General features: G+C 43.7%; 1 protein-coding gene and 1 non-coding gene across 2 annotated transcripts in view; one reads left to right on the top strand and one right to left on the bottom strand.

Moving 5' to 3' along the window:
• Nucleotides 1–11,068, bottom strand: part of LOC132870087 (stimulated by retinoic acid gene 8 protein-like) — a 32,177-nt gene extending 21,109 nt beyond the window's left edge. The window contains exons 1-5 of the mRNA XM_060903629.1: nt 10,982–11,068; nt 9,626–9,835; nt 6,395–6,470; nt 6,120–6,201; nt 5,695–5,853 (exon numbers count right to left, since the gene is read on the bottom strand). Coding sequence (XP_060759612.1) covers nt 5,695–5,853; nt 6,120–6,201; nt 6,395–6,470; nt 9,626–9,817 — 509 coding nt within the window. The 5' untranslated portion in view covers nt 9,818–9,835; nt 10,982–11,068. The remainder of the gene's footprint in view (nt 1–5,694; nt 5,854–6,119; nt 6,202–6,394; nt 6,471–9,625; nt 9,836–10,981) is intronic.
• Nucleotides 11,069–19,945: 8,877 nt separating this feature from the next.
• Nucleotides 19,946–20,018, top strand: trnar-ccg (transfer RNA arginine (anticodon CCG)). Its single transcript has one exon. It is a non-coding gene; the product is annotated as a tRNA-Arg (tRNA).
• The last annotated feature ends 520 nt before the right edge of the window (nt 20,019–20,538 follow it).

Below are 20,538 nucleotides of genomic sequence, written 5' to 3'. Positions count from 1 at the left end.
AATTCCCTCAAAGGAACTGAGCTCGCATCCAGCTGCAGCGTACTGCTGCTCGGTTGCGGAGGAGTGGAAGCTGCCGGTGCCGTGTTACTAGCTGATACTGGAGAGGACTGGCAAGCAGATGACGCCCCTGGATCACTGCTTTTGGACTTTTTCGTAAAAGTCTGAAACAAGCTCGTTTGTTTCAGGGTTCGTTTACTCATTTTTGACTCGCTTCTCAATAAATTCTCGCACAAGCTCTGACTACTGACGATTGTCTGTCTCCGTTTCTCAAAACTGGAGAGAATCTCAGTGGTGCAAGAAAAGTATATCTGCATTGACCAATGAGCTTTCTTGGTCACGCACACCCCACCCACTCCTGAAGCACACAAATGCGCCGGCACACACACGTCTCTCTCTCTCTCTCTCTCTCTCTCTTTCTTTCTCAAATTATGTTGCATTGCCAAAGCATTCAGGTAACAATTATAATTAAAAAAAATATATCTCTCTCCCCAAGGTACGCCTCGTGCTTACGGCCATACGCCTGGCGGCGCCACTGATCACAATTGTCTTTCAGATCGGAACGATTGTGTAAGGCCACTATGATCTCAGAAACATCGTTGGTTATAGCCCCGGCCTGTATTAGAGTCCGGCCATTATTTACCTCCTCCGACAGCGAGACCGGCCAATATTAGAGTCCCGGCCAGTAATGGAATACAGGCCAGTATTAGAGGATTTACGGTAACTGTATAATTAAAATTTGACAGTAAAGGTCCCCCAATGTATATTGGATTATCAAATTTGAGCTAGGCAGGGCATTTACATGCTCGGGATCTTATTTAACCAGCTTAAGATCATTCCAACTGTTTTAGAGATAATAACCAAGTTATTAAGGAGTCTTAAAATAGTTCATAGTTTAAATATAATGATTTATAATACGCTATAAATGTTTGCCCTTTTATATAAAACAAGAAATTATATTATTAAACACAGACTGACTGCTGGATGGACAGGACTTCTGAAAAGTCTGTCAGTAGTCAATATTCTAAAATAGTAATATCATCTCATCTCATTATCTGTAGCCGCTTTATCCTTCTACAGGGTCGCAGGCAAGCTGGAGCCTATCCCAGCTGACTATGGGCGAAAGGCGGGGTACACCCTGGACAAGTCGCCAGGTCATCACAGGGCTGACACATAGACACAGACAACCATTCACACTCACATTCACACCTACGGTCAATTTAGAGTCACCAGTTAACCTAACCTGCATGTCTTTGGACTAGGGGTGGGTATTGCCAAGGACCTCACGATACAATACGCATCACGATACTTGAGTCACGATACGATACGCATCACGATACTTGAGTCACGATACGATACTGCGATATTCTACATAGTTCACTGAAAAATGTAAACGCATTATGCATCTTAAAATCCGAGTTGTATGTACATCAGATGATAGTGATAATTCATGGGACAAACTGAGTCAAAACAATGTAATTCTAATTATCCATGCCATTTTATTGTAACTATACAAGTGCAAGTTACAACATATTTGCAGGAACAACACACTGTCTGGAACACATTGAAAAGTGCAGTGTGCATCTTAGTCTCCCTGAGCACAATTATGAAACAAAGTGCAGTGTGGGTCAGCGTCCACACACTGAAACTGAATTGAAACCTCAGTGAATCACGTTTCTTCTGAACTTTGAGTAAATACTCAAAATAAAATGCAGTGTGTCACACACACTAAAATTGAAAATGCAAAATAAAGTGCAGCTTCTTGCCTTTGGCCTTAAATGACAAAATTAAGTTCACAGTTACAGTAAGTCACACATCACTGAAGTAGACGGGAGGACTTTGGCGCTGTCCAGTGTAGTTTGCTTCAGGTTGGGTTTCAGCGGCTCCGGCTGAGCTAATATGTCGGGGTGGCGTCGTGCTAAGTAAATTCGCAAGTTTGTTGTGTTACCTGAATATCTAATTGGAGCGAAACAGGTTTTGCAAAGTGAGTACTCTTTGTCCGGCTCACTGTTTTTTTTTTCTCCTTTCCTTTGGAATCCAAAGTGCCTCCAAACATCTGCCTTAAAGTTCGGCGGCGTCTCTAGGTTTACATTAACAGCCATGCTTGCTTGTTTTTTTTTCCTCACTGCAACCACCGGGGAAAAAAGAGAAGACGAAGAGTGCCTTGCAGTGAGGTAGTGGCACAGCGACACCTTGCGGAGCGGAGGTGCGGAAGTCGTACTGGATTTACAACCCGTCTGAAACATGATTTATTATTTGAAAAAATATCGATATTCAAATTTTGAGTATCAATATTGAATCGGAAGACAAAGTATCGCGATATATTGCCGTATCGATAATTTTGCCCACCCCTACTTTGGACTGTGGGGGAAACCGGAGCACCCGGAGGAAACCCACGCGGACAACATGCAAACTCCACACAGAAAGGCCCTCGCCGGCCACGGGGCTCGAACCCGGACCTTCTTGCTGTGAGGCGACAGCGCTAACCACTACACCACCATGCCGCCCCTAAAATAATAATAATAATGGCTGAAACAACATTAGAGTTGTTAGGTTGTTATAGTTATGGTTTTAGTTCTAATTTATCATTTTGCATATTAAAATTAATGACATTTTAATCTTGCATATTAAATTAAATGCAATCAATAAATTGCTTCAATTAAAGCAATAAACAGCACTTGCATTTAGACAATCATTGTGTGTGGTGTCTTTCTTTGGAACTGGACTGCAATCTTTAAAGTCAAGTCAAATATCTTTGTAAAACACATTTAAAAACAAATGTTGACTAAAGTGCAGTCGTAAAGCTCAAATATAATCACAATTTTTAAATGCAAACTTTATCCCTTTTCACATTCGTAGCAGAACGTCAAACTCTCCCGCCACGCAGAAGTGACATCTACAGGCTTATTTACTTTTAAATTATTTTAAATATCCTTCACTTTCTCCATAAAAAGTATGCACAGAAGCAGCAAGGCAAATTTTAACAAAGTTTAGGATTTTATTCAAACATAAGAACCTGAGCCCTTAAATAAATCCCAAAACACAAGTCCAACTGTGTCTCCCGATCAGGTTTTCTTAATTTTATTAACTGGACTCTCCTGGTAAAATAAATGCATTTATCAGACTCCGCTGATCTTACGATTCTCACTTCACACTGATCTTGTTATTTTTTATCTTTACTCAGACTGACACTGATCGAGGCAAACAAAAAACACATTTCATTCAAAGTCAATCAATATTAATTTGTTCAAGCAGCCTCACGGTACCTCACAATACAAACTGTCCACATGTGGCACTCGAGCGTTCCAGAATCGCAAAAAACACAGTGGCTAAAAATAACATTATATGTCAAAAGAAAGGAAAAACTGGTAGCTCGGTTATGCTGTGGGATTTTGCTGGCATGGTTTTGGTTCGGTTATTCCGTTAGAGGGACACGTCACTGCAAATCTATACAAATTTATTATGACTGAGCATGATGGGGCGGCACGGTGGTGTAGTGGTTAGCGCTGTCACCTCACAGCAAGAAGGTCCGGGTTCAAGCCCCGTGGCCGGCGAGGGCCTTTCTGTGCGGAGTTTGCATGTTGTCCGCGTGGGTTGAATTTGTAAATTTAATTTCACGAGTGATTTCAAAGTTTTGAACATTTCAAAACTTTGAAATCACAAGTGAAATTGATCCTTAATTTTACGAAGACCCATACGATTGCTTGTTTATAATATATAGGAACAAATTCATACCCATTCAAGTTCATAACATTTGTCATTCACGTTTTCTGAACCAATCAGGGCGCGAGACTATCTTGCACATTTGAATCAGTTTCTAAAGCGTCTTTCATCATGACACGGCGACACGACATGAGGATTTTGAAAGTGGTTTACAAAATTTTATTGGAACTTCTTTACAAAAGCTGATTGCTAAATGCAAGAAAACTCTATGCTTGATCTAAAAGGAATTACAAATACTATTCATCGGTATAAATTTAACCAAGTAACCAAGCAACGAACTAGCCAATAGCATTTCAGAAATAAGGCCCTGTGTTAAGGAAAAAAAAGCCCTCCTTGAATGACCAATCAGAATTGAGTAATTTGGCCCTATGTATTATAAGAATTAAAATCACATAAATCAAATGCTATGGCATATGAACGCAACCCAGCAGAATGCCTATGGCAGATTTTGGAGGCCGCGTTCTCCACTATCATCAAAACACCAACAGATATCAGGGTTTTTTCTCGAAAAATTTAGTATGAGGGCGCTCACCATAGCGAGGGAACGAAGCGGGGGGGGGGGGAGATGGTGCCAGTTGTCCCCCCCTGCCGTGCAAAGCCTTTGAAAAATGCTCCAATGGGACATTCTGAGGCTATCTGAGAGGGAAATTGTAACAAATTGTCTGTCAACATTGAAAAAGAAAGAAGTAATCTTCTTCTGCCCCGGACAGTCTTTGGCTTTCTTCCGCTTCGTGCCGCGGGATGACGACATCTTTAAATGCCCAAGTGTCAACAAAAACAACTCGCGAACTACTTCTGTCAAAAGCTCCCGTGCTGGTGGGTGAAAGGTCATTCGGTCTCGAGAAATCTCACTCTACAAGTCAGCTGACCTTGTATGTAACCCATGTCAAATCTCGCGAGAGCAGCCGCGACAAGTAAACAACTAAACAACATGGCGCCTCAGTCTGGAAAACGCCAATTCGGATTGTTTTTGCACCGTCTGGCGGTGTATCTACTATGATTGGAATATTTTTGGAGCAATTATAACGTATTTGATGATCAGACACATTGTCACGTAGTGTTGCTGGGATGTTTTCACGGAGTCGGTAAGGGGGCGCACGCAGAGAGTAAGAGGGCGCAGCGCCCCTGTTCCCCCGTTTAGACGAAAGCCTGGATAGAATATCTTTTGGAAGAATGGTGATTGTCCTTCGAATACAATCATGGAGACAAGTGGTAGGATCTGTGCTAAGGAGCTCACTCACTCTGTCTGTCTGTCTGTCTGTCTGTCTGTCTGTCTATCTTAATGGGGCTTTTCCACTACCAACGCGGCTGAGTTGGGCTGAGCCGTGCGGTGCTGAGTTGGGCTGAGCCGTGCTGAGTCGAGCTGAGTGGGGCTGTTGGGGTTGCATTTCGACTACAACCGCGCTGAACCGTGCTGGCTGGAAGTGGGTGGACACATTGGGTGGAGTTAGCGAAAGTGGGTGGACGTCACGTGATGTCGTTAGGCGGCGCAAACAGTGACATCAGTGATCTTTTAAGCGGTAATCTCACGCCCCGTATAGTAAACAATAAACATGGAGGACATGGAGTCGTTAGTGTTGCTGGTCTTGGTGCTGTGGCTTGTTGTCACCGACAACGCCAACAGATACTGGCAAGAGCGTATAGATGAGGCGAGGCGCATAATTTGTTGTAATTCTTCTTCTTCCGGGTTTACGGTGTTTACAGATGGTGGTTCCCAGCGTGCTCGCGGGGCGTGTGTGGGCATGTGAGGACACTCCTCCTCACCAATCAGTGCACAGGGGAGTGTCTCCTCACGCCCCTAGCCCCACTCGGCTCGGTTGGGCTCACTTCAGCCCCACTCCAAAACCGTGCGAGTTCTGGGTGCTGAGTAAGGCTGAAGTGAGCTCAGTCGTGCTGCTCTGAGGTAGTCGAAACGTGAGCCGTGTTGGGCTGAAGTGAGCTGAAAAAGGGTAGTGGAAAAGGCCCATAACTCACCCCTCAAACTCCTGGATGTTGTGGACAGATGACCCAGATGACTGGGACTGAAGCAGCTCGTCCGTTTCTTCATCAGTTAAGTCCACCTCACTGTTCTCGTGGTCCTCATTTACATCAGGTACCCAAGCTCTACAGCTGTGTGTCCTGATGTGCAAACTGCTTCAGGGAAAATGTTAACAAGAACAATAAATAATCACTGCAAAAATGGATCTGATGAAACTTTAATTATGCAGCAAAGAACCCAAACTCAGAGGACAAAATGTCACAGCTGAATGAATGAGGAGTCTTACAAAATGTCCTCTAGTGTATAATGACAAAGTCTAATACAGTCTGTAAGAGCAGAATTAGAACCGTACAATGCCATTTTTACTGTGTGTGTCTGCTGCCATCTTGTGATACTTAATAAAAACTACGGGCATTCTTACTCATGTTTAGAAAAGCGCCTCCTATACTGATCTCGCACGTCTTCCAAACTCTTCGGTCCTCCATCATCATCAAGATAAGCTTCTAGAAAAGTGAGAAATTTAGTCATGAGACATAACATGTAAGATCTAGACAAACAAGTGACTCAGTCAAACAAAAACACATCCAGAGGTTTTGCATAGAATTCAACACCTGCATTAATGTCACAAAAAGTCCTCATAAGGATAGTAAGACAAGTGTGTGTGTGAGTGAGAGAGAGAGAGAGAGAGAGAGAGACCTTTCAGTACAAGGAGTTTGCTCAGGTAAGCCTCCTTCTCCAGAAGAAATCCCATGGCATGATCTAGGATCTTCCACTGCAAAAACCATCATCATCATCATCATCTCCAAACGTTTATTCTCAGTCAAACTTGAGAAAGAAATCAAAGTTACATCCTTCAGTTCACATTACATGTGTTGGGAAGTGTGTCTGATTTTAATGTGTATATTTCCTGCTTAGAGTGGTGCAGTGGTTAGCACCGTCACCTCACAGCAAAAAGGTTCTGGGTTCGAATCTCACAGTTGACTGGGGTCTTTCTGTATGGAGCCTGCATGTTCTCATGCCTATGTGGGTTTCGTCTGGTTTCCTCCCACAGCCCAAAGACAAGTGGATTAGGTCAACTGTCTACCTAAATTGCCCGTGAATGTGAATGGTTGTTTGTCTCCGTGTTAGCCCTGCGATAGATCGAAGACCTGCCCAGGGTGTCTCTCGCCTGAATTCAGCTGGGATTGGCTCCAGCTTCCCCACAACCCTGAAGGATAAGTGGTATAGATAATGGATGGATATTTACTGCTCAGAAATACTGCTGTTTGATTTTGTAACTGTAAAGCGACCTTGGGTGTGAGAAGGGCGCTATATAAATTAAACTTATCCTTATTCATTTACTTACTGCCTAAAAGCAGAGCTCCTGATGAGTGTAAAATGTGTTAGTAAATAATCCCACGTTATTTTTTAAAAAGCAAATTAAAAATAAGAGCTGGATAAAAACCATCTATCTTATGTAAATAAAGATACCGTACAAATTTCGTAATCCGGTGATCAAGTGTTTATGAGATACGTTGCCTTGCACTTCCATGTGGTGGGACAGGTTCGTCGTTCAGACATACAAGCATGCAGTCGCAAAAGCCATCAAAAATCAGGTCAATGCCTTACCATATGCTCTTAAATATATTCTTTAACAGGTGGCATGTTGGTGTAATGGTTAGCACTGTTGCCTCACAGCAAGAAGGTCGTGGGTTTGAGCCCAGTGGCCGAGCCGGGTGCTCCGGTTTCCCCCACAGTCCAAAGACATGCAGGTTAGGTTAACTGGTGGCTCTAAATTGACTGTAGGTGTGAATGTGAGTGTGAATGGTTGTCTGTGTCTATGTGTCAGCCCTGTGATGACCTGGCGACTTGTCCAGGGTGTACCCCGCCTTTCGCCCGTAGTCAGCTGGGATAGGCTCCAGCTTGCCTGCGACCCTGTAGAACAGGATAAAGCGGCTACAGATAATGAGATGGATATTCTTTAACATATTCTCTTAAGTTCACTCATTATTATTATTACTATTATTATGAGCAGTTGTAATAGTAGTACATCCTGTAGATTTACATTGGTAATATCCTTATAAGACTTCATATTGTATTTTTTCTATAGTTTTACAAAGGTACTCTATGGTAACTTTATATTAACTATGGTTATATGAACCTGAATATATACCTGTACTTTTACTGTGGTATTTCAAATACTTACTGTGTGTTAAACCTTGACGTTTGGAGGACTATGTAAACTATGTGTATTAGACATTTAACTATTACACTGCCGCTGTACTACAGTACTACAGTACAGTGGTCTATGGTCAAATGTTTTGCTTTCATTTACTATTGTTGTCTTTTATACCATAGAAATGATGAATTCTCAAATCTGATTGGTCAGCTGTAATTCAAATAATAGGTTTAGGGTTTTTTTTAATAATTATTAATGCACTTGTTCTAAAACATGACCACAAACAGCTAATTCACAGAAACTTATATGACAGATGTTCTACACCATCCATCCATTATCTCTAGCCGCTTTATCCTGTTCTACAGGGTCGCAGGCAAGCTGGAGCCTATCCCAGCTGACTATGGGTGAAAGGCGGGGTACACCCTGGACAAGTCACCAGGTCATCACAGGGCTGACACATAGACACAGACAACCATTCACACTCACATTCACACCTACAGTCAATTTAGAGTCACCAGTTAACCTAACCTGCATGTCTTTGGACTGTGGGGGAAACCGGAGCACCTGGAGGAAACCCACGGGGAGAACATGCAAACTCCGCACAGAAAGGCCCTTGCCAGCCACAGGGCTCGAACCCATGACCCTCTTGCTGTGAGGTGACAGTGTTAACCACTACACCACCGTGCCGCCCTCTACATAATCTAACACGAATAAAATAAATTATGGTGTATTTAACAAAGAAAATGTCATGTATAAGCATTGATATGAAACTGCTTTGTGAAAGGCGATGTTTATTTCACATTTACGAAAGAGCTTTGTAACAGTCTGTACGTTTTCCACCGTATTAAAGTCTTCAGAACAGCGGACTCAACTTTCAGGCTTCTCTGTTACATGACAAGCTGTTTATTTTTCATCTCATCTCATTATCTCTAGCCACTTTATCCTTCTACACGGTCGCAGGCAAGCTGGAGCCTATCCCAGCTGACTACGGGCGAAAGGCGGGGTACACCCTGGACAAGTCGCCAGGTCATCACAGGGCTGACACATAGACACAGACAACCATTCACACTCACATTCACACCTACGGTCAATTTAGAGTCACCAGTTAACCTAACCTGCATGTCTTTGGACTGTGGGGGAAACCGGAGCACCCGGAGGAAACCCATGCGGACACGGGGAGAACATGCAAACTTCGCACAGAAGGGCCCTCGCCGGCCCCGGGGCTCGAACCCAGGACCTTCTTGCTGTGAGGCGACAGCGCTAACCACTACACCACTGTGCCACCCTGTTTATTTTTGTCTCATTAATTTAAAAAGAGAGAGAGAGGAAAAAAAAAAAGAGACTTCGAGAGAGAGAAAGATAATGAAGGAACAACTGTTTATGGCTGCGATAACAACAAAGCTATAAAATGAACCAACCTGTCTCATGGATGTTCTACAAAATTAAAGGTAACTAGGTAGGGTTAAAATTCAGATCACACGTTAATTATTGGCACATTACGACAGTGTAAGAGTAATAAAATATACATAACAGCACACCTCATTGTTTTATTCCTAGCCAAAATAATAGTGTAATAATAATAATACAAGTTAGCACTGTTGTTTCACTGTCGTAGTTATGGTAACTGTATGACAGACATGCCCTGTGATAGAACCATGATTTACAAACTATGATTTTTGTTTGTGCCAAAAACTAATGAGCTTTCTTAAGTGTATGATGAACTACCGTACATGTAGTCTCTATGAACCAACTCTCCCTGTTTTCCTCACCTTGGCAGGACTTCCTTGATTAGAAGAAGCTTCACCGTTCTGACTGGACTGACTGGATGGACACACCATATTTTTCAGTGCCTCGAAAAGATCCGCAATTGTGGCCCGATGTCGGGTCTGCAGCAGCGCTCTCCTTCTCACGTTCTGCTGCTCACCGTCATCCTTCTGCTTCTCTTGACCAACACAGGACATACCTGCTCTCTATCTGTCCTGTTATAACATAAATATAACAGGAGAGTTTAAAACTATGCTTTCCATCAATGTTTTAGGGCTTGTGTGTATTATATAAAAGGTAGAATCGTGCTTTCAGTAGAAGAAACCTTTATTTATCACATGCACAGTGAAATTCATCCTCTGCATTTAACCCATCTGAAGCAGTGAACACACACGCACACCCAGAGCAGTGGGCAGCCACACCAGAGCGCCCGGGGAGCAGTCAGGGGTCAGGTACCTTGCTCAAGGGCACTTCAGCCCAAGGCCACCCCATGTTAACCTAACTGCATGTCTTTGGATTGTGGGGGAAACCAGAGCACCCGGAGGAAACCCACACAGACACGGGGAGAACATATAAACTCCACACAGAAAGGCCCTCGCCGGCTGCTGGGTTCGAACCCGGAATCTTCTTGCTGTGAGGCGACCGTGCTAACCACTACACCACCGTGCCGCCCTACGATACAAATAAGCAGAGAGTATGATTTGTGCTTGTAAACAGAGAACTGTTAAAGTGAAGCACTATTGTAACAATTGTAATTCACAACTTATGAAACCACATTCTGGAGTTTGCAACTGTAACTTCCGATCTGCAAAAAAACACAAAGCGTACTCCTAATTTCATACAAGACCGTAACACAGGGTTTGTGTTTGTAACTTGCATTCTGAACGCTCAGGAGCATAGTCTTATTTTTACACACTTTCTCTCTCATGTCTGTGTGCCAAAAATGACAGAAGTGCGACTCATGATTTGCAACAGACAACTTGATTTCAAGAAACAGATAAGCTGCGGTTGTTCTAACACAAGCATCCAGTAGATGGCAGTGTAGGCGATTCACGAGTCAGGAACACAAGCCAACAATAATGGCACAGTCAAAATCACTGATACCCTTTTCAACCAGTAGGGAATGGGTTCTTGAACTGGTTCCATTCAGGATTCTTTGAACCTTGGTGCCAGTTAGCAAACCGTCCCATGTTTTAACCAGTTTTGAGCAGAACCGTTGTAAAGTTAATTTCCCTGAGGGAACCCGCCCAAAGGGATCAATAAAGTTTTATCTAATCTAAGTATGTGTCATGAATGGAGGGTGTTACACAATGCACATCGGCGTAAACAGTAGTAACAAGATGGTAAAGTGCACTGATTACCTGCAAGGTTGTGTTCTGTTTTGCAGATATTTGTTTTCAGTCCATTTTTTTCTGAAGATGTATCCTTTTCTGTTGCGTGCTTCATTACTGTGCTCCATTTCCTCTACAAACTAATGACACGCCCACTGATGATGCCACAGTTCGTGCTGGAAACACCAGCTATGTTTTGGTTCCAGCTGGGAACCAACTTTTTAGGTTATGAACCAATTTATTTTTGGTCTAAATGCTCTGAACGGTTCAAAATGTGGTGCATGAACTAGAACGAAACCCATTCCCTGTTGGTCGAAAAGGGGTACGAGATCACTTCATTCCATAAAATCCACCAATTTTTAAGTTAGGCCAAATACCAAATGTGCTCACTACATAGTGGTCTAGTAGTAGTAGTAATAATAAATGGCAGAACAGTGGTGTAGTGGTTAGCACTGTCACCTCACAACAAGAAGGTTCTGGGTTTGAGCCCACAGCCTTTCTGTGTGGAGTTTGCATGTTCTCCCCGTGTCCGCGTGGGTTTCCTCCGGGTGCTCCGGTTTCCCCCACAGTCCAAAGACATGCAGGTTAGGTTAACTGGTGACTCTAAACGGACCGTAGGTGTGAATGTGAGTGTGAATGGTTGTCTGTGTCTATTGGCCCTTTTCCGCTACCTTTTTTCAGCTCACTTCAGCCCGACACGGCTCGCGTTTCGACTACCTCAGAGCAGCACGACTCAGCTCGCTTCAGCCCTACCCAGCACCCAAAACTCGCACGGTTTTGGAATGGGGCTGAAGCGAGCCAAACCGAGCCGAGTGGGGCTAGGGGCGTGAGGAGACACTCCCCTGTGCACTGATTGGTGAGGAGGAGTGTCCTCACATGCCCACACACGCCCCGCGAGCACGCATGTTCTACAGGGTCGCAGGCAAGCTGGAGCCTATCCCAGCTGACTACGGGCGAAAGGCGGGGTACACCCTGGACAAGTCGCCAGGTCATCACAGGGCTGACACATAGACACAGACAACCATTCACACTCACATTCACACCTACGGTCAATTTAGAGTCACCAGTTAACCTAACCTGCATGTCTTTGGACTGTGGGGGAAACCGGAGCACCCGGAGGAAACCCATGCGGACACGGGGAGAACATGCAAACTCCGCACAGAAAGGCCCTCGCCGGCCACGGGGCTCGAACCCAGGACCTTCTTGCTGTGAGGCGACAGCACTGGTTCTCAATATATTTAGATTATATTTTAAAAGTTCATTGTTGCCCACTTGTACATTATATATTTTTACAGCATTGGCAATAAGGCATTTCAAACTTTAAGTATGAGTAATTGCTTTCTTGATCACCCCTTTACTAAAAACACCTACAAAATAAAACATTCCACTGCTGTGAGCACCCCACCCCATGGGCCCCGTGTCCATTATTTCATTTCTGAATGGTGGCAACCCTAAGTGTATGTCAAAAAATTACCTGAAATCTGTTCTTTAACTTGTCCTTCATTTAAAAACTGGTACAAGAACCAGTTTGAATCAATTTGAATTTTGGACCCCTGTGACACAAACTTTGTACCCTGATTGTAAAACAACCCAAAAGTTAGCAAGTATGCTAAATCTGTGAGGCTCGGATCCAGTCAGTGACCTGAGGTGATGTCTGTAACCCTTCAGGATTATTTGGGCAGATTATCGACTTCTGAAACTGAGATTATCGGAAAGGGCCAAATCAGACCCCAAACCCTGTAGTGAGGGGCCAGTCTTACATTTACAGTTCAAAATGTCAGTTCTTTAAGCATCAGTCTGAACACAAAATGCTGAGTCAGAAATTAGCTTAGCTTCAGGTGCGCCTTTAGGATTTCAGTTAGCATTTCACAAGCTAAAGTCAGCAGTCAGAACAGAGTAAACACTAATAGGATTATATTAGTATGAAGTTTATTAGTTATTCCAAACCAATATATAGCACATTCGTGAATTATAATTTAAAAAAGCATAAATAAATGAACTAGCTAGCCTTGTGAAATAGCTAGCTAACAGGTTAGCCAGTCACCTCTCAGGCTAATCAGGTAAACACTGAGCTGTACTGGGCCTCAGGGTTTACTTACCTTTTTGTGTTTCTTTATAGACTTCAGTTTCGACTTAGTTGCTAATTTTGCACATCAGTACAAATCCATACTTTTAAAAATTATACTGTGCTGTTCAAACTCCTCCTGGTTCACAGTCAGGACAGATGAATAACTGGTCTGTGCTGAATTGAATTCCCTCGTCTCTGTTTTTCGGGTATTATTAATGAGCTTTCTGACAAATTCGAAAGACTTATTAGTTAGCATCATCCACAGCCTGCCATCACCTGAGGTAAAAGTCCATTAGTGCACTGAACACAGTGCTGCCAACTCTGTTCAGGGGAAACTAGAGCAGATTTGCTCGAGCAATCTAAAAGTCGCCAAGTGACATCATAGATAAATTTGCATGTCATACATATTCATTGGGGGGTGGCACGGTGGTGTAGTGGTTAGTGCTGTTGCTTCGCAGCAAGAAGGTCCAGGTTCGAGCCCCGGGGCCGGCGAGGGCCTTTCTGTGCGGAGTTTGCATGTTCTCCCCGTGTCCGCGTGGGTTTCCTCCGGGTGCTCCGGTTTCCCCCACAGTCCAAAGACATGCAGGTTAGGTTAACTGGTGACTCTAAATTGACCGTAGGTGTGAATGTGAGTGTGAGTGGTTGTCTGTGTCTATGTGTCAGCCCTGTGATGACCTGGCGACTTGTCCAGGGTGTACCCCGCCTGCGACCCTGTAGAACAGGATAATGGATGGATTTTTTGTTTGTTTGTTTGTTTGTTTTCTGGGTGGCACAGTGGTGTAGTGGTTAGCACTGTCGCCACACAGCAAAAAGGTCCTGGGTTTGAGCCCAGTAGCTGGCGAGGGCCTTTCTGTGTGGAGTCTGCATGTTCTCTCCGTGTCTGTGTGGGTTTCCTCCGGGTGTAGAACAGGATAAAGTGGCTAGAGATGAATGAAACATATTCATTTGTTGGTCATGGTTATTTGTGTATCAAAATGTGTTCCATGAAATTGGAAGACTTTCTAAAGGTTGTCTGTGTCTATGTGTCAGCCCTGCGATGACCTGGCGACTTGTCCAGGGTGTACCCCGCCTTTCGCCCATAGTTAGCTGGGATAGGCTCCAGCTTGCCTGCGACCCTGTAGGACAGGATAAGCGGCTACAGATAATGGATGGATGCTTCTCCTCCACTTTAGGTATCTCTGGGTTTTGTTCACAAGTGAGGGTAAGGGGGAGCAGGAGTTGGACAGACGGATCGGGTCAGCGTCAGCAGTGATGCAGACGCTAAACCGGTCTGTTGTGATAAAGATAGAGCTGAGCCAAAAGGCAAAGCTCTTAATTTACTAGTCCATCTACATTCCCACTCTCACCTATGGTCACGAGCTATGGGTAGTAACTGAAAGAATGAGATCGCGGATACAAGCGGTAGAAATGAGTTTTCTCTGCAGGGTGGCTGGGCTCTCCCTTAGAGACAGGGTGAGAAACTTGGTCATTCGGGAGAGAGTCGGAGTAGAACCGCTGCTCCTCCACATCAAAAGGAATCAGTTGAGGTGGCTCGGGCACCTTGTTAGGATGCCCCCTGGACGCCTCCCAAGGGAGGTTTTCTGGGTATGCCCCGGACACCCCGGGGCAGACCCAGGACACGCTGGAGAGATTACATCTTTTGGCTGGCCTGGGAATGCCTCGGTATTCCCCCGGAAGAGCTGGTGGAGGTGGCCGGGGAGAGGGAAGTCTGGGCTGCTCTGCTTAGGCTGCTACCCCCGCGACCCGGATCCAGATAAGCGGTCGAAGATGGACGGATACATGATTTATTGCTTCCGCTAATGACATGGTCCAAAGCAATAATCTGTTATACTTAACAACGGTCTGTTATTTAACAATTATTCGCCAAAGGCCACATATACAACTTTATTTCACCTGTGGTTTCTGTAATATAAACACAGTTAGGCCTACTGATCATTTTTGTTTTGTCTGTGACAGATAACAGTGCAAAAAGTGATATATGAAATTGATATAGCTTGAATATGGCCAAATTTATCTAATATTTAACAATTATTCGCCGAAGGTGAGGTGAATATCGGTGAATAATAACTGAGACGAAGTCAAGGTTATTATTTACCGATATTCACTGAGCCTGAGGCAGATAATTGTTTTAGTATAAATGCACAGGTGATTATTTTTTAAAATCATATTTAAAAAATAATTTATTTCGATCTTCAAAATCAGCATGCAAATGTAATGCACACAGACTTGTGTCACTTATCTACATCAAGTCACATAAAATACTTTGTTTTGAAATCCATAAAATAAATCACAATTCCACCTTACCTTTGAATAGTTTAAGACCAAACTTTGTAGCATCGTTAGTGCTTTAAGGAGCAGCATTTTCTTTCATAATTTGTAATTCTTCCTCAGTTACTGTGATGAAGTGCTTGGCCGCAATTTTGCTGAGGTGCTGGAGGTAATTATCGAGAAATAATCCAGATATCTCGACCAATCAGCACATGATTTCTTATAATCACCTCCGTATTTCTACTAAAAAAAAACAATCTACTGAATGCTGTAATTGACTAATCAGATTTGACTATTCAAATGAGCCATGTAATAAATTAGGGATAATGTACAGTGAACCTGTCATTACTGCAAAATACACCCTGACAGGATGATACTAAATCATCCAGAATGGCTTTATTTCATAATAATGACTGGTTTGATGTACATTATCCCATTTATTACACAGCTACTTACTTAAGAAATCAAAATGACACAAAATATTGATTTAAAAATGATTTTATTGATTTTAAAATTATTATATTGCTTCCGATAATTACGTGGTCCATAGCAACAGTCTGTTATACGTACATAGCATGCAATATTATCTTATACTTCGAGATTGCTGTTTAGAGCATCAGAATATGTTAGGATTTCTGTTTCCCTGCCCACACTTATCTTTTGTGCCAGGCTCTGCTTTCCAAGGGTCAGTAGGCCAGACTGTGGAATGTTCCTTTGTTAGCCAGTTTAGAAAGTCAATACAATTTCATTCCAATATTTTATGGGCCTGACACACACAACTGCATTAGTTTGGTACAAATGTTTTCCTCAGATCATGGAGAAATTATGTTGTATTATTTAGCCTGAATTTATGATATTATACTTTGTTTTATAGTTTTCTGACAAAAGGCTCCATTAAACTGAGCCTAAGAACAATTAATGAGTTTAAATGTTGAGCGTATCTTGTGTGTAACCATCTTGCATTTCTTTACCACTGATTTTTATCATTATAAGGGCACTTTGTATGGCAAACACAGACTTGCCATTGTGTTGTAAAACCCTTAAAATGCCATATGGTATGAAATATGAGCAGGTCTGTTTTATTTTGAAGATAGTGGAAGGTATGTTTCAGCCAACGAGAAGTCTGCATTGGGCACCCAGTCAGTTGAAGCTGCCATTTTGTTCTGGGGAGGTTCTAGGGTTGGTCCCTTGTAAGCAGGACAGACTTTAAAAACTAATGGTGGAAGTTTTAAGAGTTCAGTGCATTCCAGAAAACACTCCATCCATTATCTGTAGCCACTTATTCTGTTCTACAGCGTCGCAGGCAAGCTAGAGCCTATCCCAGCTGACTATGGACGAGAGGCGGGATACACCCTAGACAAGTCACCAGGTTATCACAGGGCTGACACTCACATTCACACCTACGGTTAATTTAAAGCCACCAATTAACCTAACCTGCATGTCTTTGGACTGTGGGGGAAACCGGAGCACCCGGAGGAAACCCACACAGACACGGCAAGAACATGCAAACTCCACACAAAAAGGCCATCACCAGCTACTGGGCTCAAACCCAGGACCTTCTTGCTGTGAGGCAACAGTGCTAACCACTACACCACCGTGCCACCCAGAAAACACTCCATCCATCCATCCATTCATTATCTCTAGCCACTTTATCCTGTTCTACAGGGTCGTAGGCAAGCTGGAGCCTATCCCAGCTGACTACGGGTGAAAGGCGGGGTACACCCTGGACAAGTCGCCAAGTCATCACAGGGCTGACACATAGACACAGACAACCGTTCACACTCACGGTCAATTTAGAGTCACCAGTTAATCTAACCTGCATGTCTTTGGACTGTGGGGGAAACCGGAGCACCTGGAGGAAACCCACGCAAACATGGGGAGAACATGCAAACTCCACACAGAAGGGCCCTCGCCAGCCACGGGGCTCAAACCCAGGACCTTCTTGCTGTGAGGCGACAGCGCTAACCACTACACCACCGTGCCGCCCCCCAGCCATTATCTGTAGTCACTTATTCTGTTCTACAGGGTCACAGGCAAGCTGGAGCTGACTGTGGGTGAGAGGCAGGGTACATCCTGAACAAGTCGCCAGGTCATCACAGGGCTGACGCCGAGACAAACAACCATTCACACCTAGGGTCAATTTAGAGCCACTAATTAGCCTAACCTGCATGTCTTTGGGGGAAACCAGAGCACCCGGAAAGAAACCCACGCGGACACGGGGAGAACATGCAAACTCCGCACAGAAAGGCCCTCGCCAGCCACTGGGCTCGAACCCAGACCTTCTTGCTGTGAGGCGAGAGTGCTAACCACTACACCACCGTGCCACCCAGAAAACACTCATCTCATCTCATCATCTGTAGCCGCTTTATCCTTCTACAGGGTCGCAGGCAAGCTGGAGCCTATCCCAGCTGACTACGGGCAAAAGGCGGGGTACACCCTGGACAAGTCGCCAGGTCATCACAGGGCTGACACATAGACACAGACAACCATTCACACCTACAGTCAATTTAGAGTCACCAGTTAACCTAACCTGCATGTCTTTGGACTGTGGGGGAAACCAGAGCACCCGGAGGAAACCCACACGGACAGAACATGCAAACTCCGCACAGAAAGGCCCTCGCCGGCCACGGGGCTCGAACCCAGACCTTCTTGCTGTGAGGCAACAGCGCTAACCACTGCACCACCGTGCCACCCCAGAAAACACTCAAGTGCTTAAATTGTGAATGTAATAAAGGTGATTTTACAGGTAACTTCTTTCATGTAAGTGTACTTTTGGCTACTTTTGAAGTTCAGATTTCCATGACAAAACATGGTCTGTTATACATAGAAACAGTCTGTTATACAATACATACAGGGTTTGGAGCAGCATATGCTGTCATGCAGACAATGTCTTTTTCAGGGAAAATCTTGCTTATTTCAGCAAGATACTCTCAAACCACATTCTGCACCTATTAAAAGTGCATGGCTTCATAGTATTAAAAGAGTCAGGGTGTTAAACTGGCCTACCTGCAGTCCAGACCTGCCACCCACTGAAAACATCTGGCATATTATAAAGTGAAAAATATGACAAAGGAGACCCTGAATTGTTGAGCAACTGAAATCTTATATCAGACAAGAATGGGACAACATTTCCCTTTCAAAACTACAACAATTGGTCTCCTCATTTCTCAGACTTTTCTAGAATGTTGTTGGGAACACAGGCTTATGTAAGCGCGACTAATGCCGCTTTTCCACTACCAATGCGGCTGAGTTGGGCTGAGCCGTGCCGTGCTGAGTTGGGCTGAGTCGAGCTGAGCAGGGCTGTTGGCGTTGCATTTCGACTACAACCGCGCTGAACCGTGCTGGCTGGAAGTGGGTGGACACATTGGGTGGAGTTAGCGAAAGTGGGTGGACGTCAGGTGATGTCGTTAGGCGGCGCAAACAGTGACATCAGTGACCTTTTAAGCGGTAGTCTCACAACCCGGAGAGTAAACAATAAACATGGAGGACATGGAGTCGTTAGTGTTGCTGGTCTTGGTGCTGTGGCTTGTTGTCACCGACAACGCCAACAGATACTGGCAAGAGCGTATAGATGAGGCGAGGCGTATAAGGCTTCATAATTCTCGTAATTCGTAATTCTCCTTCTTCCGGGTTTATGGTGTTTACAGATCCCAGCGTGCTCGCGGGGCGTGTGTGGGTGTATGAGGACACTCCTCCTCACCAATCAGTGCACAGGGGAGTGTCTCCTCACGCCCCTAGCCTCACTCAGCTCGGTTTGGCTCACCTCAGCCCTACTCCAAAACCGTGCGAGTTTTGGGGGCTGAGCAGGGCTGAAGCGAGCTGAGTCGTGCTGTTCTTAGATAGTCGAAACGCGAGCCGTGTCGGGCTGAAGTGAGCTGAAAAAGGGTAGTGGAAAAGGGCCATTAGTCAGGCTTTACACACTGTTGGTGAATTGACCAAACCTGCTGTCTCACCTTGTAAAACTAGCAGTTGTGATGTGTGCTGGAGAGCTGTATCAAGTGCAAGACAGTCACAATGTCTGCTCAGAAAATCACTAGGCTCTTTCTTGAAATAAGGCAATGCAATGTCATTGTAGGTATGTGTGTGTGTTGTTTTTTTATTTATAGATTTTTAATATCTATTATCCAACAACTATCACAGTAACAGCCTTGAAAGCCCAATCCACAGTGCAGTATAGCAAATAAACCCTCCTGAGAAACCAACAGCAAGGTCCAAAATGTTTTATTTCTTTTATACCACAGCAATTTGACAGTGATTACATATCAGTTTACAGTTACATTTATTGCTGAGAAATGATGAAAAGCCTAATAATCTGTTTTTTTTAAAGAGCTGTTACATAGCCATGGTATAATTTAATAAAACAACATTTCTCAGTACTGTGTTTTATTTCCTCATCCTTTATTTTCTGATACAGAGGCTCTTTGTGGTCTTCTTTCTTACATATTTAATTATAAACATAATGTTTATAATATAATGGATTTCTAAGCCTTTTGCTAATACATCTCTTGAAAATGCAAACTTTTTTTTTTTAAGCCATAAGACCTACTCCATCTAGAGGTAGATAGTTTTCCCGCTGTGATGTGAATAATGATAAGATGGAAGCCACTGTGAAAGAGCAGTATGAATTATATAACAGGTTTTTTTCCGTTTATTCACAAGACCCAGTGGCCTAATGGATAAGGCATCAGCCTCCGGAGCTGGGGATTGTGGGTTCAAGTCCCACCTGGGTTGTACCCTTTATTAGAAATTACTTGGTGTCCCAGGAATGTTCCTTGATATAACATGACAAGCACTAGTACAGTAGAATGCCAGAGGGCCCTTAAGTAAGGCTCTTTACCCTCAGCACTCTAATGTTCAGTTGTGATAGACTCAACAATTATTGCTCATTATCACTAATTGCCAGCAATGAATATGCTCAGAAATTTGGACGCCCCACTCATGCACAGGTTATTCCGTATTTTGACTATTTTCTACATTGTAGAACAATACTGAAGACATCAAAACTATGAAATAACATGGAACATATATGGAATTATGTGGTAAACAAAAAGTGTTAAAAACAAAATATGTGTCATATTTTAGATTCTTCAAAGTAGCCACCATTTACCTTGATTGGCATTATCTTGATTGGCACACTATTGGCATTATCTTAACCAGCTTCATGAGGTAGTCACCTGGAACGCTTTTCAATTAACAATTTCTTGTTTCTTAATGTGTTTGAGATCAAACAGTAAATCTCATCTCATTATCT

This window comes from Neoarius graeffei, chromosome 21 (assembly GCF_027579695.1).
Source record: "Neoarius graeffei isolate fNeoGra1 chromosome 21, fNeoGra1.pri, whole genome shotgun sequence".
Taxonomy (NCBI): Eukaryota; Metazoa; Chordata; class Actinopteri; order Siluriformes; family Ariidae; genus Neoarius; species Neoarius graeffei.
The sequence above is the reverse complement of the archived record's forward strand: the minus strand, read 5'-3'. Positions and strand labels throughout refer to the sequence as shown.